The sequence below is a fragment of the Mastacembelus armatus genome, chromosome 17 (genome assembly GCF_900324485.2).
Source record: "Mastacembelus armatus chromosome 17, fMasArm1.2, whole genome shotgun sequence".
NCBI lineage: Eukaryota > Metazoa > Chordata > Actinopteri > Synbranchiformes > Mastacembelidae > Mastacembelus > Mastacembelus armatus.
The window spans coordinates 9,516,665-9,536,976 of record NC_046649.1 but is presented as its reverse complement, the minus strand read 5'-3'; the positions used below and the strand labels follow the sequence as shown (position 1 = coordinate 9,536,976).

The 20,312-nt window shown below is 41.1% G+C and overlaps 4 protein-coding genes and 4 non-coding genes across 8 annotated transcripts; 6 read left to right on the top strand and 2 right to left on the bottom strand.

The window, feature by feature from the left end:
- Positions 1-549: 549 nt before the first annotated feature.
- Positions 550-4,292, bottom strand: dcun1d1 (DCN1, defective in cullin neddylation 1, domain containing 1 (S. cerevisiae)). Its single transcript, XM_026314622.1, has 7 exons — positions 4,238-4,292; positions 3,376-3,589; positions 2,644-2,812; positions 1,500-1,630; positions 1,337-1,419; positions 1,146-1,242; positions 550-985 (listed from the first exon to the last, which is right to left on the bottom strand). The coding sequence occupies exons 1-7, from the start codon at positions 4,238-4,240 to the stop codon at positions 909-911; spliced, it is 774 nt and encodes a 257-aa protein (XP_026170407.1). The 5' UTR covers positions 4,241-4,292; the 3' UTR covers positions 550-908.
- A 263-nt stretch (positions 4,293-4,555) lies between these two features.
- Positions 4,556-5,612, top strand: setd9 (SET domain containing 9). Its single transcript, XM_026313841.1, has one exon. It carries the CDS (start codon positions 4,587-4,589, stop codon positions 5,445-5,447), a length of 861 nt encoding a protein of 286 aa, XP_026169626.1. The 5' UTR covers positions 4,556-4,586; the 3' UTR covers positions 5,448-5,612.
- A 1,583-nt stretch (positions 5,613-7,195) lies between these two features.
- Positions 7,196-12,092, top strand: eif4a2 (eukaryotic translation initiation factor 4A2). The gene is made up of 11 exons (XM_026314316.2): positions 7,196-7,321; positions 8,214-8,271; positions 8,354-8,486; positions 8,799-8,938; positions 9,329-9,497; positions 9,584-9,693; positions 9,991-10,134; positions 10,525-10,662; positions 10,781-10,870; positions 11,140-11,219; positions 11,301-12,092. The coding sequence occupies exons 1-11, from the start codon at positions 7,293-7,295 to the stop codon at positions 11,443-11,445; spliced, it is 1,236 nt and encodes a 411-aa protein (XP_026170101.1). The 5' UTR covers positions 7,196-7,292; the 3' UTR covers positions 11,446-12,092.
- On the top strand, positions 8,529-8,602 carry LOC113135038 (small nucleolar RNA SNORD2). Its single transcript, XR_003296120.1, has one exon. It is a non-coding gene; the product is annotated as a small nucleolar RNA SNORD2 (small nucleolar RNA).
- LOC113135037 (small nucleolar RNA SNORD2) lies at positions 9,166-9,241 on the top strand. Its single transcript, XR_003296119.1, has one exon. It is a non-coding gene; the product is annotated as a small nucleolar RNA SNORD2 (small nucleolar RNA).
- LOC113135036 (small nucleolar RNA SNORA81) lies at positions 9,740-9,919 on the top strand. The gene has a single exon (XR_003296118.1). It is a non-coding gene; the product is annotated as a small nucleolar RNA SNORA81 (small nucleolar RNA).
- LOC113135035 (small nucleolar RNA SNORA81) lies at positions 10,217-10,401 on the top strand. Its single transcript, XR_003296117.1, has one exon. It is a non-coding gene; the product is annotated as a small nucleolar RNA SNORA81 (small nucleolar RNA).
- A 2,801-nt stretch (positions 12,093-14,893) lies between the features above and the next one.
- On the bottom strand, positions 14,894-19,707 carry b3gnt5b (UDP-GlcNAc:betaGal beta-1,3-N-acetylglucosaminyltransferase 5b). The gene is made up of 2 exons (XM_026314429.2): positions 19,383-19,707; positions 14,894-17,431 (listed from the first exon to the last, which is right to left on the bottom strand). The coding sequence occupies exon 2, from the start codon at positions 17,158-17,160 to the stop codon at positions 15,961-15,963; it is 1,200 nt and encodes a 399-aa protein (XP_026170214.1). The 5' UTR covers positions 17,161-17,431; positions 19,383-19,707; the 3' UTR covers positions 14,894-15,960.
- Between the last annotated feature and the right edge of the window lie 605 nt (positions 19,708-20,312).

Here is a 20,312-nt window from a genome sequence, read left to right as displayed (position 1 = left end):
AATCAGATTTCTGCTCACTCTGCTCTTGTATTTGATGTTACCTTGCTATACTGGCAGGTGTAGCTATTATACTGTGCACCTCATCAGTGAGGCTAGACTAAATAACATAAATGCTGCTCTTAAAGCAACAAAGTTCAACAGCACCACAAACATATTCCACAATGATCAAATGTTTGAACAGAAAAATGAACAATTTCACCTTCTTGATAGAGCATTTATTGCAGGACTGTGGTATTAGACTGCATAAATTGACTTTTGTTTGTTTGTTTAAAAAACACAAACACACAAAGGCCTAGCAGCTTTAAAGATTCCAAATTGAAACATTTATTTTATCCTTATACATTTGTGTTTAAACAAACAGCATTATGCTTAAAAAAAAAATTACAATCAATGTTTTATACTGACTTGTCACACAAACGTATCATAAAAACAAAATCAGGAATGCACACAAAAGTATTAAAATTCAATAATTAAAGCATGTCCCCCCCCTGCCCACTCCCCCCCCCCCCCCCCCCCCCCCCCCACTTCCACCACCACCCCACCCCCCAGGTTTAGATTACCATTCAAAAGTTTGTCTACCTGCTTTTGAGCGGAGCCCTACCAAATCAATGAACCACATGGACTAAGATGGTGACTCCTCTCTGGTTGGCTTGAGCGCACACAAAATGCCCAATACTTTAGATAAAAGTTCCAAACCATTACAAGTTGACCAACACAGAGATATGCCTTTTATATATATATATGTATATATATATGTACATACATAGACACATATATAAAGTCTCTGCTGTGTAAAATATTTCAGTCCTGAGGGTTGAAAAGGCAACATAGTTCTCAGCTCAGTGTGGTCACCTTGTCCTCCATTCACTGTGCTCTGTTTTGAAAGAACGTCACAGCGAGAGCAGCCGTTAAACTGCTGTGCTTTTGGTCCCGATGTGCGGCCGTGCAAACTCCACAAAGTCATCAATAAGGACAGGCCATGCTCCTGTTAATAAAACAAGTACAACCAGATAAATCATTTGACTTTGCACAAGACCAGGATCAGTGCTATTTTAATATTGTGTAAACCACACTAAAAGGCCAATGATGGGGTTCCACAGTGACAAAAGAAGTAATGTGCAGCTGTGTGTAAACACTGTACAAACCTTCCTCATCATAATTTGACATGTCATCTGTGATCATTGTGCTGAAGTCTAGTAAGAGGTTCCAAGTGTCCTTAGGAATTGATCTTTTGTGGTGTTCCTGCAAAAGACATAGGGCTTAGCTAAAGTAACATAAATGAGAAATAACAGTATTTGTATTTTTATAGTAGTGTTAAGGGTAAGTACTAGCTTACAACTAAAAATTTGTTCCACAAGTCCAAGAACTTGAATCTTCCAGCCAGTACTAAATTCCAATATGCAATTGCCATTTCTAAATCTGCAAGAAAACCATAAATAGGTTGACATGAATTAAACAAACAAAAACAGTTCATATGATCAGCATTGGAAAACTCTTACCCAAACCTTTCTGGCCAGGATTCTTTGCAAAATTAAATGTAAACTGGTAAAAGTCCTTAAATTTCCCTTGGTCTTTTAACTCTTGCTCCATCTTTGGCAGCTGAGCCTTTAGCTTCTCTATACTGTCACACCTGAGGAAACAAGAAGCAAACTTATTTGAAAACATTTGAATTTAGTTGTATTTTGTTTGTTATAAAACTAAGCAATCGATAAGATACACAAACATACAGTACATATGGAATATTTCAGCATTCAAAATAAAGTGGCGCCTGCACATACTTGAATGGATCTATATGCATGTCACCAAGATGCAGTCTAAGTGAAAATGTTTACAAAGTCTGAACTGGTGTCATATTAACGCAGCGTAATCTGGGGCTGCAACAATTAATCAATGAAATCAAAAACTGATTATTAAAATATTTGGTAACAAACATAATAATAGATTAATTAGGTCTAGTGATGTAGCCGTTTGTTGACGGCACATGGTCTCACGGTGAGCAGATCCAGAGGCGAAAATGACAGAAGCAGAGAAGAGTGACAGTCATGTGGATAGAGGTGGTGCCTTGCTCCAGTTTTTCTGTTATGTGGTCAGATAACCAGTCATCCAGTAAAATGTTTATGTTTCTCGCACTAATTGACACAGTAACCTGTGCATCTCACTGAGCAGACAGACTTCTGGTTTATCTGATGTCAGTCCACACTGACTCTAAGACACACGGCATGAGGCCCATGTCACCCTTAACCTCTGCATGTTTTTAGGCTTCATGTCTATATTTCTGCTGACACATTCAGTGAATGTCTAAACACAGCTATAGCTTATAGAATATATAGAACAGACACTTTATTTTTTATTTATTTATTTTTTAGCCATCTCTGCCGCGATGATGGTGAAAGCAAGAGTGAAAAGTCAGAATGACGCAAGCATCAGGTATTAAAAGTAAGCTAGCGTGGTACGTAGCTTCAAACCCACGGACCACAATTCTTTTATGGCTGTCAGACAATCCAGCTTTAAATTTGACTTATAGTAGCCCACATATTTGGGATCTATAGTGTTTACGCCCACTTCACCAAAAACAAATGTGCAGTTTCCAGAGAGAACAAAGTTTGTTTATTGCTTGTACCATTTAAAAAAATATATTCTTACCCTTGTTCTGCCATGCCATCCAGGAACTCCTGTTTTGAGAACTCACACTGTGTTGCTGCCCTGAACTTCCAGGCTATGAGGAGGACACTTATGCTGGCTGGATCCAAACCCAAGTCATCACAGAACTGCTGGATCCCATCAACGCCAATTTTGTTTTCATCATGAGGATCTAGAGTAGGAATATAGACAATGGATTGGATTGATCAAAAATGTTTTCATAGAATAATATAATTTTCCAATTATTTACTATAAAAATTAAAAATATAAATATATATTTTTTTAAAAATTCCAGACTAGTTAGTGGCTGAGCGATTAGCACTGTTGCCTCACAGCCAGAAGGTTCCTGGTTTGAAACCCAGCAGGGGCCTTTCTGTGTGGAGTTTGCATGTTCTCCCTGTGCTTGTGTGGGTTTTCTCCAGGTACTCCGGTTTCCTCCCACAGTCCAAAAACATGTATGTCAGGTTGATTGGTGACTCTAAATTGCCCATAGGAGTGAGTGTGAGTGTGTGAGGTTGTTTGTCTCTATGTGGCCCTGTGATGGACTGGTGACCTGTCCAGGGTGGACCCCTGCCTTTCACCCAAAGAGAGCTGGGATAGGCTCCAGCAGATCCCTGTGACCCTGGTTATTAATAAGTGGGTATAGATGATGGATGGGTGGATAAACTAGTTAGTTAGCTAGTGTAGACAGAATGTATGTATCTGTGTGTGTGTCCGTTAAGAGGTCTTCCTTACCTCTGTATCTGTTGTACAACTGCTCAAGCTTCTTCTTGTCTAAGGCTGCCTTTAGATTCGAAACGTAGAGCTCTGGATTTTGGAAAAACTTGTCCGTGGCAACATCTAGTTTCCAGTCATTCTGTGCCAGACAGGTCACTGCAGTCTTCTCATTGGATTGGGTGAAAATCATGAACTGGCGAATTTTATCCTTCTGTGAGGACTTCAGCTTGTTCTGCACAAAGACAAACACTCAAATCTTAACAACACTAATGCAAAAACACATGGTTATAGTAATGTAAAGAACGGCATCAAACACACAATTTCTTTATCGCAATAACTTCATTTTTTTTAAGTTATCAAAAAACAGAATATTTCAATCCTCACATCACTTCAGGACTCCTACCATCCGGGATATCCAGGCTAGTCATTAGCTAACCTGCATAAACAGTGAACCGTGCTGAAACATTTAAGTAACAGCAACAAGAGAACTAAGTTAGCGATAATATGCTATCTTGACAACAATGACCGACTTTGAATGTGTCAGTGGGCTGGTATCTTTATAGCACTGAAGAAGAAATCTAGAGTCAAATCCTGTCGACAGCCGCTCATTTACAACGCAGTGTGTATTTTATGCCCCAGACGGCTTATAAGATAGAAAGGGTAACGATAACTAGCTAACTAGACGACCTGGCTAGTCTCATGGTGAGCTAGTTAGCTAATGCTAAAGTAGAAAGATAGGTTCGTTATTGTAAAATAAAGGGAACAGGAAGTCCTCGGCGCACTTTCCTGACTACGTTAATCACACAATGTCACGGCTTACCTGTGAAAACACTGTTTACACTTGCATCATAACACCAAAATAAAAGTAGCCATTTCTTACCATGTTTGTCTCTGCACGACTCCTTTTCCTCCCATCCAGCTGGCTAATACGAGTAAAGCTTTTAGGAGTCACGTTAAAACCTATTCCGGTTGAATTAATGCTCTTCAAAATAAAGGTTTAAAATAAACAATCAGTCTACGATAATATCATATCGCAGTCTGTTACATAGTTCATTTTTTATTAATTACCTGACACATGTGTCCCGTTTTATCATGAGTATTTATCTTTGTTCTGCAGTCCCGGTGCTAATTTGTAAATGTTATCAAAAGTCCTTATTTTGAAAGCAACTCGTCGGAAGTAGTTTATGACACGCTCATTCCTGTATGTCTGATCTGAGACGTCGCTCTGGATGTTGAGAGCTACTCTAGAAGCATTTCTGAACAAATGGAAATCGTACAGACACAGGTTTGTGCCCTGGGTTGTGCTGAACCTGTCTAAAAATGAGAAAACGCTGCGGCACGTGAGGGAGCGCTGGGAGGACAAACTGGTTCCAGATGAGGAGGTGACACGGAGCCTGCTGAAGCTCTTCACGGTCCTGCTCAGGAGTTACGGGGCTAATGGTGGGGAGCTCCCAGCAGTTCATACCGGCTTTCTCAAACAGGCAGCAAGTGAAGAATGGCAGCCTGGAGAAGATCCAGATTGTGGACATGGTGCTATGTTACAGTCTCTGGGATTTTGCATTGACCGGAAGCCCAGCACTTTGCCCTTTGCAGGAACTGGAGTGTTTGTCACCAAAGGATTTGTTCCCAAAGGAGCTACAGTTGCCATGTACCCTGGCACAGTTTATCAGGCCTATGAGCCTATTCTCCTCCAGTCCATCAGAAACCCTTTTGTATTTAGGTGTATTGATGGTGTCCTGATTGATGGAAATGACAGAGGCATCTCCAAAATGGTGTTCAAGTCATGCAGTGGCAGGGACAGAGTGGGGCCCTTCATGATGAGCGACACCAGCTGGCTGACAGCCAATCCACAGAACCCCCTGGCTGTTGGTCAGTACGTGAACAACTGCTCCAATGAGAGACCTGCGAACGTGTGCTACCAGGAGTATGATGTGCCGGACAGGTTTCCCATCAGGCTCCGCCAGTATCTGCCTAATGTCAACTACAGCCTGGATACACACAGGCCTCTACGCTGTGTTGTCCTTGTATCACTCAGAGACATTACAGCAGGGGAAGAACTCTTCTCCAACTACTACACCATTGTGCATTAGAGGCCACATACACTCCACTATTAAATTCTGGTATCAGGACTAAAAATGTATATTTTTGAAATTCAAACATTGTCTGTATTAAATGGCAACCAAGGCCCTAATTTTCCAAATTATCCTTTTTATACACTTAGCAATACATTGAAATAAAGGAAAACATGTCATGTATGGTTTATTGTGAAATCCTTGAAACAAAACAGTTATTTTACAGTGTTGAAAGGTATATTTCAATTCAACTTTATTACAGACACTAAGTCCAGCGCAACAGAGAAATAAATAAAAACGACAATGCACAAAATGAAATGATAATAATACTAAGTTAGTGTAGAAATAAGATCAAAGATTACTTGGAACAGAAAAATAGGCCATGTTCCAGACTAGAAGGTACACCACTACAAGTAAATTAATGCATTTAATGCTTCATTGTTTGTGAAACATTGGTGACCTGTCCAGGGTGTACCCCTGCCTTTCACCCAAAGAGAGCTGGGATAGGCTCCAGCAGATCCCTGTGACCCTAAATAGGAATAAGTGGGTATAGATAATGAATATTGAATATATGTGTTTAGGTTCTATCATCGCAGTAAAGAAAACATAGAAGGACTTACACATGAGTGTATTGTTAAATTCAATTTGTCATTAAACTAGTTGTGCTATAGGGGAAGGTCCAAATTAAATTCATACACATTTGTTCAGTAGGGACCAAAGCAAAGTTCTTCTATAGAAGGAAAAAATATTTTCAGGTACACCCACAGTTAAATGAAAAACAAGACATACAAAATTCTTATCAGAGAATGGCAACAGATACAGATGGTTGGAAGTTGAAGAACAGGGCAATGCAGAAAAAAGAGGTCATGTTTATTGGTCCCAATGATATTAATTCAACACTACAGAGAAACACAAGAGTCTAAAATAAAATATATTATATTAAATACAATATTTGTTATTGTAGTGTGCTAAGGATCAGTTTGAAACTGAGAGGGAAAAACGTAATTCTAGTACAAAGTGAAAATTGACAGAACAAAGTAAGGTCTGGTGTCAAATCCTTATCCTGATTTTTTCCAACTTGCTACAAAGACGTTTGACAGCTGATGAAAAGGCAGTAATTTGTAAGACAGGTTTGTCTCTACAGTCAGGTTGAGGATGTGCCTTAGCCTCACATGCACCAGTTACAAATGAAAGGGACAGTATACCTGTTAGTTCTTATGTTATCCATATTTTATGTATCTTCGAGTTACTCGGAATATTTATATATAAATATATATATATATATATATATATATATATATAAGCGGTCCACAAATGTGCTTTATAATTCAGTGTTTGATCTACCACAGCGTTGCCTAAATTAACTGATTAATATATAAAACATATAACTCTTGTAAACTTACTGACAAACAAAAGTGGTTTAATCAAGTTGGAACTGTATATAATTTCTTCCTTTCTTGTCTTTTTGGTTTCTGCTGCATTACATTTCATCTTAGTCAGAAGACACCGGCGTCACGCAAACCCTCTCTCCAAAAATGTTGCACAACCTTGTCAGGCAGAGTTTTGACCCGTCAGAGACACGGTAGCAGCCCGATCACCACACATTACTGCAATATCCTTCCGCTGAGAAATATAGTCTGGAACAAAATCCTCGTTTTTAATCGGTTACTGACATATACTCAGGAAAATATCAGACAGTAGACAATCTGTAATGTGATCTAAGTAATAATTTTATGAACCGATACCATGTTGTCGACAAAAATGAGCAGTAAGTTCATCAGTGAAAATAGTCCGGCTGCATAAAGGCAGTTGGCAGCGCCATCAGCGATCTTTCCAGTCGCATGCTGAAGTTGTGAACGGATCATGTCTAGCGATTCTGCTGATTACAACAGGTAAAATCGTAAAAATGGTCTCTTCCGTGGGCAGGAGTCGATGGTTAGGAGTAGGTGATCGTGTTACGCTGATGTTTGCCGCTGTATGTTGCCCAGTTAGATATTATGTAGCTAACTAGGCCCAACCGCTGCCCCAGCTAACAGTTAGCTTTATGACGTTAGCTGTCCAGCTACACCACTGTTACAAATAAAATGTGCTTTATTTTGCGATAGTCACTGCAGAAACAAACAGGACGGGGTTACGTTCTTCACACATTGTTTGCCGTCGTGTCTGCTGGTTGTCAAAATCGGAGAACCGTTAGGCCATGCTCCGACTCGGCCTTGCTGGTGTCAGGCAGCAGAAACCACTGTTAGCAGCACAGGCCCAACAGTCCGACATGTTGGCTAACGGAGCGGAGCACCATGTTGAGACGTGCCGAGCGTGTACAGATGTCACTTTAGCGCGTTTCATATGCGGGTTCACGCAGACCAGAGCGGGCGTTTGAGCCAGTTTAAAAGCTTTCGACGTTACATAATGTTGAGTGATATTTTTAAGGTGCGGGCAGTTGAGTCCTGCTCGTGGAATTTGACACGTGCACCCAGCGAAGCCCCGGAGTGTAAGGGGATCCTCAGGGCGTGACCCGGACCACCGGAGACCACAGGACACATCCGACGTAGCTTCTGCGTTTCAGCTGCTTAAAGTTAACACGAATAGGATTTATTATTTTTCCTCGGCAGCGAGCTGATATTGTTGAGCACTGTGATGCCCGCCTTCTTAACACGTGGTGTGTCTCTGTTCTTACGTGGGTTAAGTTTTACATCGTCAGTGAGCTTTTTCATTGGTTTCTGATGAATCTGCGCTGTTAAAGTTGTCTGGAAGTAAAATTTGAACCATGTCACTTCTCGTTAATAGCTCAAGAGATAGAGACCATGGGGGGCCAGATGGAATGGAGCCTGATGGTGTCATCGAGGTAAGTACATGGGGGGGTAAAAAAATAATCACAAGTTAAAATCTGTATTGTTACTCACAAACCTTTTTTTCTCTTTATTCAGAGCAATTGGAACGAGATTACAGACAACTTTGATGATATGAACCTGAAGGAGACTCTTCTCAGGGGAATATATGCATATGGTTTTGAAAAACCATCCGCCATTCAACAGAGGGCAATTATTCCTTGCATTAAAGGTACAGGAACTAAATGTACATATAGGTTGTTTGTTTATATTTGAGTGAAATGATGCTTAACCATCTTTCGGGACTTACCTATTGATGGGGATAACTTTTTTTTCCACTGATCACTCACTACTGTCCAATAAAATCCATCACTAAACTATTATTTTCAAAACGTTGCCACATGCAGTGAGGTAGTTTAATTCATAAAGTGGTAAGAGTTGTACATGGACCAGTTCCTAAACTTGTTTTTCACATCGTTTTGTGATTGAGTTTGAACAACTCTTCTCTTGCTCTATATAATAATCTCTGTCCCCTTGCTGTTAGGCTATGATGTCATTGCCCAAGCCCAGTCAGGCACTGGCAAGACGGCCACGTTTGCCATCTCTATCTTGCAGCAGCTGGACATAGAGCAGAAGGAGACTCAGGCTCTGGTGTTGGCTCCCACCAGAGAGCTGGCTCAGCAGGTATGCTGTTCCTGAGGTCATGATAACCTCACCAGTATCTCAGACCTAGGCAGCATATTGAGGACACTGATTCAAGTGCTAAGGTACCCTTTTTATTTTAAAACTTGTCAAATTCAAAAAATGTTTAGAAAAGTATCCCGTTAAGATTGGTGTAGTCTCTGTCCATGGCTGCATTGGTCTGAAAGGTGATTTGGCTTAATTGACTTAATTGTGCTCTGTGGATAACTGGGTGATATGATGGCATACCATCTTTCGGGACTGACTCTTGGAAATGGAGAGTTCCTTTTATTTTACTGATCACTTTAAACAGTTACTATAGTTTGCCTGTCCTGCCCTGCTGTATCACATTATCCTGAGTTAGTGGTATGTGTTCGTGTCTCCCTTTATTAGATCCAGAAGGTAATTCTGGCTCTGGGTGACTACATGGGGGCAACCTGCCATGCCTGCATCGGAGGGACCAATCTCCGTAGTGAAATACAGAAGCTCCAGGCAGAGGCCCCTCACATAGTGGTTGGAACTCCAGGACGTGTGTATGACATGCTTAACAGGAGACACCTCTGTAAGTATCACAGGTCCTGTTCAGCAAGAAAGCTTTTATTTGAGAGAGACTGATTATTTTATAAGTAACATCCTGTTTCTGCTCAGCCCCAAAATGGATCAAGATGTTCGTTCTGGATGAAGCTGATGAGATGTTGAGTCGTGGCTTCAAAGATCAGATCTATGAGATATTCCAGAAACTGAGCACAAACATTCAAGTAGGTATCTTTTCCATGCCGGTACAACAGTTACAGTTGTGTGGTACCCTTCTGCATTAACAGACATCTGCTATAGTTGAGTGATCCAGATTTTCTGTTTCATGCAATAATGTTAGCAGACTAATACACAGAAGGAGATTATTGTGCACTGCATTGAAAATGAGATGAGGTCGAACCTCTTTCTTAATGTTCATTGGTCTCTGTCTCAAGCTGCAGTGCCACACACAGGTCTGCATTTTTAATGGATTATGTTTAACACAAAGCATCTTTTTTGATTGTGATGGTAACTTCTTTCAGGTGGTCCTGCTTTCTGCCACTATGCCAGCAGATGTGCTGGAGGTCACCAAGAAGTTCATGCGAGACCCTATTCGCATCTTGGTGAAGAAAGAAGAGCTTACCCTTGAGGGTATTAAGCAATTCTACATAAATGTGGAGCGAGAGGTGGGTTTCTTTAACATTCATACTCTAGAGGAACATCTTTGCAATCTAACAGATCCCATACTACTATCAGTGTAATGGATTTCCCTTCCCTCCAAAGCACCCTGCTAAAATTGCAGCAGCCAAACCTCACAGGTTATAGCTAATGTGGCCGTGTAAGCATGGGTACACCAGGGAAGGAGAACAAAGGCACAGTATCGGAACTGAGACTTGGAGGGACCTCTTTCTTAATGTCCAGTGTCCTTTGTCTCAAGAGCCTGTGTTACATGTCAGCATCTTCTCAAATATGGAGATGGTGTCACTGCAAGATAGCACTGACTTGATAGGTTCACCTTGAGAAGTTGACAATACATGGCTTCATGTAACTTCTTGTTTGTAAATGCATCTTTTCAGGAGTGGAAGCTGGACACCCTGTGTGATCTGTATGAAACTCTGACCATCACCCAGGCTGTCATCTTCCTCAACACCAGGAGAAAAGTCGACTGGCTGACTGAGAAGATGCATGCTAGAGACTTCACAGTCTCTGCTCTGGTATTTAACACTTCTGTCAGCTTGGCTCTGACTGTTGCATTAATCCATGCATTTGTGTAGATTTATCCGTATTATGGGCTGGCCCCTTTTTCTCACTGCAATTATTCTCCATTGACAGCATGGCGATATGGATCAGAAGGAGCGAGATGTGATTATGAGGGAGTTTCGGTCCGGTTCAAGTAGAGTGTTGATCACTACTGATCTTCTGGTTAGTATGAGGTTCAGTGTGGTGTTGATGGGAATGCAAAGTGTATGAAATTAATGTTAAAGCCCAAAATGTTTTTAATGCTGCAAGTCCTAAAATGACCAAGCAGTCAAACCTTTTGGGAGATTATGGCTCGTTTTCCACAATGGGTTCTTCACATTTAAGAATCTGTTACTTATACATGGGCGACATTTATGTGCAGTGTTCCTCCCCCTTTCTGTCATTTGGACTGGAATATAATCCTAAAATGCCCCCCCCCTTTCCCTCCTCAGGCTCGTGGGATTGACGTGCAGCAGGTTTCTCTGGTCATTAACTATGACCTTCCTACAAACCGAGAAAACTACATTCATAGGTAAGTTGGAATCATATCGCACCAAGTGTGCTTCTCAGTCTCCCTAGTGAGTCGTAACATGGCTTATCTTGACTCCTCCAGAATTGGTCGTGGTGGCCGTTTTGGCAGAAAAGGAGTTGCTATCAACTTCGTCACTGAGGAGGACAAGAGGATTCTTCGGGACATCGAGACATTTTACAATACAACAGTGGAGGAGATGCCAATGAATGTGGCCGACCTGATTTGAGCCCTGAGATTTTTCTTTTTTTTTTTAACGCAGTGATAGCGATCGTCCACTTGCATTGTGCTTATATTATTGGAGGGGAGAAAAAAAAAACTTCAATGCTAAACCTCGGATCAGAATTTTGGTATGTGTTAAAAGCGAGGTGACTTCTATGGTGGTCCCTCTTGGACAGTTGTAGATTCTAACCTCGACAGCTGGCTGGTTGGAGCTACAAAGCCATGGGGTCTGTAAACATTAAGGTCCTTATCAGGTATTTCTTTCCATGTTCAATTAAGATGCGTGTATTCGATGTTCTCCACCATTTAGTAACTTACTTGTGGACTAAAAGGTATAAGTGCTGTATAAAGTCTGCAAATTATGTTATGCTAACATATGTGCGATGTATTGTGGGCCTGCTTAATAGAGGCACTTGTCATGTTATACTGTAGATTCACTTGCTTTTTGTTATCTTTTGTGAATGTGTTAATTTAAATGTACCATATTTTTTTTATCCCACTTGCTCTATCACAATTCCTCACTGGTTGGCCATATTTTGCTGACGTGGTTTTACCCTTACCAGAGTATATTGCTATTTCCCCCCCTTGACTACTTTTCAGATTTCCTCCTCTCCAGAATTGTATGAATGTCTTAATAAACTGAAATTGCTGTAAGTAAACTTGTTTTGATTTTATTTATTTTTGGTTATGGAATACTTGTATACACTAAAGTTTATACTTTATACTAAAGTTTATACTGATGGATCAGTTATCAGCTGTTGTGCAGCAGAGTGAGCCTCCTCCCTCTTTGTGGTTAAGTTCACAAGTAATTTGCTTTTCAATGAAGAGAGCAATGATCACAAACCACACTCATGAGCTGGAGCTTGAGAAATACACTGAAATGTAGTTGTGTGGAGTTAATCTGGGTCTGGCTGACACTTGTATTTATAGGTATAATTTAACGTATCTGCTAAAATGGAAGTGACAGCATTTAAACATGGCTGTGCTGAAACATGATGCAGAGTCTGAGGGTGCCACCTACAGGCCAACCAGCAGTAAGTCTTTTTCAGAGGAGGTGTGGACAGGCTTGAGGTCCATAGCTGAATATTTTTTGTGTTAGCATACAGATACTTACAGCATCCACACTGCTCCAGTCATGTTAAATCGGTTGTATTCATCAGATGCAAAATGAGAAAACCTGACATTTATTCTGAGAATGGCCACTTTTGTTTGTTTTGGTCAATTATTTTAGTTTGTTCTCAATTTTTCTGTATTCATTGTTGTGATTCTTCATTTCCTTTAGATGCCACTTTAACCCTTTCCTCATATTCAAACTGCATAGACGTTGCATTAATTCACATAGGAGAAATCTACACTATCCTGAGGCACATTAAATGCACCATTGTTTTTTACTTTGCACTTACAACTGGAATAAAAATGAGTGCCTACACTGTTCAAAAGTATGTAATGGCAGCAGATGTTAATGCAGTGGTCATGTTGGTTTAAACTTAGTTTAGTTGAGGCACTTAATCAAATTTCTCACAGCTCTGACTGGAGACACAAAAAGCTTAGAACTACTTCAATGAGTAAAATTGCTAGAGGTCACCTTTTAGCAGTATACCAAAACGTTTTGATCGGTCATATTTTGAATAATTTGTTCTATTTGTAAATGTCACAAATAATAACTACGGCTACCACTGTGCAGCTGAACATATTTTACCCCACATTTCCAGTGAAAAGGGCAGCATGGTGTCTGAGTGGTTAGCACTGTTGCCTCACAGTAAAAAGGTTCCTGGTTTGAAACCCATCAGGGGCCTTTCTATGTGGAGTTTGCATGTTCTCCCTGTGCTTGTGTGGGTTTTCTCCAGGTACTCTGGTTTCCTCCCACAGTCCAAAAACATGTATGTCAGGTTGATTGGTGACTCTAAATTGCCCATAGGAGTGAGTGTGAGTGTGTGTGGTTGTTTGTCTCTATGTGGCCCTGTGATGGACTGGTGACCTGTCCAGGGTGGACCCCTGCCTTTCACCCAGAGAGAGCTGGGATAGGCTCCAGCTGATCCCTGTGACCCTGGTTAGGAATAAGCAGGTATAGATGATGGATGGGTGGATGGATTTCCAGTGAGGTCAGAAAAAGAGGGTATTCAGGTGTTTATAGAGGGAAATGTATTCTGTTTGACTTTCATCAACAGTTTGTTTCTACAAGACGATTTTGAAAGATAATGTCAGTGCAGGCCTCTTTGCTCTGCCCTGCAGGTTCTTGAAAAAAGCAGATGCATATGTCAGACTTCAGTTGCATGCAACTTACAATATTTTCCAACACAGGCATCAAAAGCTGGTGAACATGGCTGCTGCCTCGGTGTTGTGTGCTCATTCTTGCGTCCTTGTCAAAGACTGAAGAAGTAGTTAGTTTCACTCTGAGGTGTGATGTGAGGCTGCTGTGAAGTATATGTCTATACTCACCTACTACACAGAAATAAACACTGAGATAGTCTACCTCGCTAAAGTATTTATAGTAAGCTACAGTAACAGCACAGTCTGTAGCTATATGTAACAGATCAGATGTATCGACAGTTTTTTTGCACCCTTTTGGGAAGTGACTTCATTTGTTCTGATGACTGATGTCAGTGGCTGACTACTCGTGGGCTTATTCTAAACGATCATTTAAGCAAATCTAAAATTAACAAACCACTTTCTGTCTCCATGGAATATTAAACAGCTCTCATGATGTACATGACATACACACAGATTTTCTCATTTAAATTAATATACGTGCGTATTTATTAGATTTGTGTGAAGATCCTAAAATTAACCCACAAGTAGGCCGTTAGTAAACAGAGGTGGGTCTGTCTACATCCTTTGTGTGAATAATTCTTCTTAATGTGTTGCCGTGGAAACAGTGCAGCTGTTTGGAGAACAGCTAAACCAGGCAACATCACGTTTCAGGACAAATGTATGCAATTCATGGCGAACAGAGGTGAAGTAAGGAGACATTTTCATGACCTTAAACAAGCTGACGCTGACAATGACCTACATATGAATCGAAAATGGGCACACTGGTAGATGAGATTTTGGTAAAAAAAAAAAAAAAAAAACCTCAATATTCTCAAAGAGGAAACCTTGTTGCTGCAGAAGAAATGGTAAAATATTACAGGGAATGAGCAATACAGATAGACACAAGAAACAATTCCAAAATAGTTTTTACTCAGAATAATAATGCAGATAGACAACTACATCCACGTACCTTCAGTGTGTCAAAACATGTGAATGTACAAAACAAAAAGTCCATTGTTGCTCTGTTCATTTGTCTGTGAAAGGTTCATGGCATTGAGCATGTGATACCAACCTGACACCAGAGCAGTCATTGCTCTTAGCACTGTGTCAGAGGCCTCTCTGGATCAGGCACTTTGAAGACACTGATGCGTTTTCTGGGCGGTGGTTGCGGTTATTTTTGGCTCTAGTTTTCACTTCTGAGCATGTTGCTCAGTCAAAAGTCCATTCCTTCATGTATAAAAACTTTTTTTTTTTTTTTGGATACTAAACTGTCTGACTTTCATTTCAGGATTTTTCAGAACCTCTACCCTAAAGAGACTCACGTAGCACCTGCTGCTCAAATGATTTGAGGCTGAGGTTTCAGGCTGCTTTGAGCAGCAAACTGCCATGCTCCAAACAAAAAGCTCCTGAGTGCTGGATTGCATGCATGATTTGAGCTGTTTTGCAGCCAACCTAAAAGTGGTTAAGAAACCAAATGCCAACTGTGAAAATGTCATCATTGCTGCTAGCACTTATTATAGCTATGTGGGCACTGTCACTATCACAATCTTCAACTGTTTCAGTATTTCCTCATTTTGTTTCCTGAGCCCCTGTTTTGTGGCAACAAATTGACATGACTGATGTGTGATATCACACATATTGCCTCTAGTGAAGTACAATATTTGAAACTGCTCGTCACTAACTATGAAGTGGGGATATGATTTCTTAAACATTTTTTCATTACCGAGAAAAGTCTTGTAAGAGCAGAATGGTCATGCTTTCTTATCTTCACCTTACAGGAAATGTTTGCTCAGCTCACCCAGTTGCTTCATGTTTTTAGAGGTGAAATGTTGCTGCCTTGTGTTTCTTAAACTGATTCAGACATTGTGAAACCGTAAATGTGTTATTTCAACACACTTACTTCTGTATTTAAAAAAATAAAAAGTTTTTCAAATTGGTTTTATTTCATTATAAGTTTGAGGAAAGAGGTAAGTGACAGTGGCCTTGGATTAAGACACATTCTGCTGTCAATGAACAGCCAGAGCAATTAAATGATCAAACCCAAGACATGATTTACCTGCTAGTGATCACACACTAACACTAACAGATGAATAATGGTCCACTTCCCTTTTGCAACACACAACACAGTCAATCAGACAGAAGTGAGGAATGAGGTAATATTTCCAGCAATTATCCTCATATCATTATGATTCACAGTTTGACATGCTCTCTCTCTCTCTCTCTCTCTCTCTCTCTCTGTCATGTCCTGACTCACTCGCAAACTTGAAGAACATTAAAGAAAAGCTGCTTTGCAGGGATATGTGTTGAAATAGTAAGGCTTACAAAGGAGAGTTATTTTTACAATTGTGCAATACAGCCTGCCTGTGAGTCCAGAGGTGCACTGTTTCACCTGTGGGTGTGTGGCTGCCTGCCATAGGTCATAGATATCGTCCACATGACCATGGGAGGTCATCATCTGGTCATAAATGCACACGTGGTAAGGTGATTTTCCTTCCCCTGAGAAAAAGACGTGCTCCTGCGGTGACACACCAATGGCTTTGGCGCAGATGCCCATGAACACATCATCTATGTAAAGAGAGGCGTTCAGGATCAGTGTGGCTTGGTAGATTTTGTCTGCTACATCGCTGGAGACAACATAGCCAGCCCCAGCAGTGTAGTCAGGGTACGACATCCATGGGTACATCTCAAAGGACACATAGTATTTGCTGCTTTTGCGGCGGATGGGGGGCGCCCCTCGGTGCACTCGGCCAATCCAAAAGTCTGTGATGCCTCTGTTGCTAACGTCCTTCAAGTAACTCACCAGGTTGGGCATGTGGACAAAGATGTCGTCATCAGCGGTCATGAAGAAGCGGGCATGAGCACAGTGGCTGTGCATCCAGTGGAACTGCAGGATCAGCTTGAGGGTCAGGTTGTGGAAGGAGTCTACGAAGTCCTGTTGGATCAAATCACCATGAACATGGTCCTCGTGGATGAGCTGCTCCTGGATGCCAACCTCACCACTCTTGTTCCACAAGGACTTCTCTTTTTTGGTGTGAGGAGTTCCTAGGGCAAACAGCACCTTGACTGTCACTCCCAGGGCAGTTTGGATGTAGGTCTCATTTCCCCAAGTGGATCTAATGGCATTTCGCCTTTTAATGTTTTCCGGGGATGTTTTGACAAAGAGGAGGAGGAGGACATCCTTGCCAGTGCACTTATCTTGGTGGTCCAACAGATAGGGGAAGTCGCTGAAGCGTCTTGCCTGCTCGTGTGGTATGGTGAGGTTGTTGTTGATGTAGGTGAAGCGGTTGACAATGTAACGGTAGGAGTAGGACTTGACATGACTGACAAAGCTCATGTCCAGCTGCTCCCAGAAAACCATCACCACTGAAAGCACCAGACAGGTGGTCATCAGCTGCACATATTGGCATTTTCGTATTCGGCGGAAATTCACACACATCCTGGAGAATCTTATCATCCCTTGGAAGTGGTCCATGTCTGGTTGGAGATGGTGATGAAGTAGTTGGTTGTGTCAGTGTGTGCAGAGGAGACAAGATGATGGGGGTTGTGCAGGTTGTTCCAGTGAGTCAGATCAGAACTTGGTAGACCTTCCATCCTAGGTTGCACACATTCAGCATGAGGCATTGGCTGCACTAGGTGGCTTGATAAGAGGGGAAACACCTTCCATCGCAGAATCACTGACAGGTTCGGGGTCATCCAGCAGTCAGACATTCATTTTCCACCAAGGAAGCTGTTGTCTTTAAGATCTGACAGGAGGGAGAGAGAGAGAGTACATTTACTGTGGTAGCCGAGATGGATCACCCATATTTGTTGAAACACACAAGTAGAACCACTGCTTCTTTAGTTTTCAAAGGAGGAACCTTTGCACCACTTTTAATGTTCATAAATGTAACACATATTGTCAGTACAAGCTAACCACCCTGAGATCTGACTGAAAATTAGAAACAGTTCATTCAATAAACAGGTTTTTGTTGAGTTGAATGTTTTCAGGCAGAACATATGGGCTCGGATCATTTACACTGAGGTCCAAGAGTAGTAGTGTTAGCTGAAAAGTCACGGGTTGGTGGGTGGTATGAACAGGAAGCAACTGAATGCAAAAGCAAGCACAGCAAATGCTGCAGTACAAGGGCACCCATAATGGAGGGGTTTAAGGTGCAGACCTACTGAAATTGCTGAGAGTCATGGAACGCACTGACACACAATGGACAGCGTCAGAATAGCTCGGCAGCACAATGCGGGACAAGAATAGCCTGCTTCTGACCGTGCCTGGGCTAACACCAAGGGGGGATCATGATGGGCCCGGGACCTGGGACTCCCACTGCACCCTGAGAGCTTTTCTGTGTCTAATGGGGTCACTGACTCAGAATGGCTCTGTTTTCTCTAGTCCTGATAAGGAGAAACTCACCTGTGGTTCACCTCAGCTTTGTCCTTTCACACAGAAGCACTTACTGTTACATGCAGTTCTAACACTTTGCTATGCTGGGCCACATGCTCTACATGACAGCCATCCCGCCATAAAGTCTATGACAATCACACCTTTACTCTTTCTGAGGCTTATATATTTTTACTAGCCAACAATAAACGCTCATACCTGCTTGACCAAAACCCACATCCCCACACACCCATCCCAGTAGTCATGCAACTTGTCATACATTGTCCTAAAAAGACTGGCTTACTGATTCTCTCTTTTACCACTAGCATTAACAAAGTACAAAGATAATGTGAGGTGTTTGTGCACAGGTTTTGATGTGTTTGCCTCAACTCCAGCACGCATCAGTGCTAACCACACTGAAGATTCACGTTAAAACATCAGCAGAATTGATTGTACATGGTTTGTGGTAAGTCGGCCACATTTTAAGTAACATAATTCACTAATAATTCACCTCCATTGTACTGGAGGCTGAACCGTAATACCTTAAATAAAACAAACTATAAGTCTTAATAAATATCTGCAGAGCTCAATAATAAAGTATAGAAGAAAATTTAATACTGTCCACAGTCTCTTCAAAACAATAACCTATTGTCACATAAGATTTGGAAAGTATTATAGTAAGGTAGTCATCTTATTTGAGGAAATGCTATCTTCCAGAAAAACTACCGTACCATGGCATGAGAGAACGCGCTGCCTTGCTTTGTCAATAATGACATCTGACTAGGTAACGAACAATTATTTGATTAAGAAGTTAACAATAGAAAAAGGGCTCATGTTACGGTCAAGTCATCTGCCAGAAATAAAATTGTTCCTTATTAATATGGCCCTTACAGGATATTTTTCATTAACGTGCACTGACTACTTTGGGCTCATTTCGAAAACAAATGTTTCCCCTTTTCAACATTTCCTAACAGTTTTTTAGTCGCACTGTGTTTCTGTAGCCAGGTAATGGCTGAACATGGTGAAATGAATTCTGTTTCACCTGTCCCTCTGAACAAACAGTGATTGTTTTAATATCCTGTACTTTACTAGACAGAGTCATAAATTATAGACTGTACTTTATTGGACAGAGCACAAACACTGAGCACAAATGTTGATCCTCGCTCGTCTATCCCAGCTGCATCTAAACATAAGCCGTGAAAGTGAAACCACACCACATATTTCCAAAGTCACATTTTGTATAAATAGATTTGAAACATGTAGAGAGAGGGTGGGGGGGGGAGGGAAAAGCACACCATAACTCAGTTGATCTCTTCAACACTCACCAGCAAAACAAAATTTGTGTGTGAATCCAACACGGAAGGCAGAAAAAAAGTCTCTTTTCCTCAGAGTTGTCTTCTCTCCTGCACACACCTTCTCATCTGCTTGAAGTGTACTTTTCCTTTAGTGGAAGTGAAACTCTTATCAACCACGCGTGGCAACCTAGTTAACAGTCAAACTGTCTTGATGTGTGTGAATATCTGTGAGAAGATGTTTTTATTGGTCCTGACTCTGCCCTCAGCGTGAAGACTGTAGGCTGCTCGAAAATGTGCCGGTTGCTTTGGTTCTTCTTCCTCCTCTCCCTGCCTCCCCTCTTAGTGTGGGGGTGGTGGCTTGCAGTTGGCATAGTTGATGGCACAGAGAGAGAGAGGACATAATGAGAGGACGGCCTGCCCTCTGTGCTTCATCTTTGTAATCTTTCTGACACATAAAAGACTGTAAGACTAAATCTCTGCGTGAGAATAATTACAATACTCAGAATTATCAAGATGCATTGATGTCAGCAGCCCCCCTCAAAGTGCCAGTTCTTCCCCGCACCTTAAAACTGTTTTAAGTTGCTGTTTATGAGTTTTATTTTGAAAGATGATATAATATATTACATATAATGTTAATATATATTTGCTACCTTATAAAAAAGCAAAGATATTCCAAGAGCACTTAGTTTGACTGCTTTGAATTCCCTTTCTCCCTCCGAGGCTGCCAGAGACTCGTAAACACCAAAGTCCATTAGATCAAGTATGAGAAACACTTTCCAAGCTAATGTCCTCACTATTGAAAGAGAAACCAGCCTGACAAAATAAAAGCTGTAAAATAAAGAATTGTGTTCTATGTTATTTCATTTGTTTTGTGGGAAGAAATATGTTTTTCCATATTACAATTTTTAGATTTTTACAGTTATGCTGAATCAAAACTACAGACTAAATTAGACTAAAGAA

Excerpts from the sequence above, each read along its gene's own strand:
- dcun1d1 (XM_026314622.1), bottom strand. Across the intron at positions 1,420-1,499 it reads TCCTGGCCAGAAAGGTTTGG|ATTTAGAAATGGCAATTGCA; the intron begins GTAAGAGTTTTC and ends GTTTTCTTGCAG. Across the intron at positions 986-1,145 it reads GTCAAATTATGATGAGGAAG|GAGCATGGCCTGTCCTTATT; the intron begins GTTTGTACAGTG and ends TTTTATTAACAG.
- setd9 (XM_026313841.1), top strand. The coding sequence starts at position 4,587 with ATGTTGAGAGCTACTCTAGAAGCATTTCTGAACAAATGGAAATCGTAC.
- eif4a2 (XM_026314316.2), top strand. The coding sequence starts at position 7,293 with ATGTCTAGCGATTCTGCTGATTACAACAG. Across the intron at positions 8,487-8,798 it reads AATTATTCCTTGCATTAAAG|GCTATGATGTCATTGCCCAA; the intron begins GTACAGGAACTA and ends CCTTGCTGTTAG. Across the intron at positions 10,135-10,524 it reads ACATAAATGTGGAGCGAGAG|GAGTGGAAGCTGGACACCCT; the intron begins GTGGGTTTCTTT and ends GCATCTTTTCAG.
- b3gnt5b (XM_026314429.2), bottom strand. The coding sequence starts at position 17,160 with ATGGACCACTTCCAAGGGATGATAAGATTCTCCAGGATGTGTGTGAAT.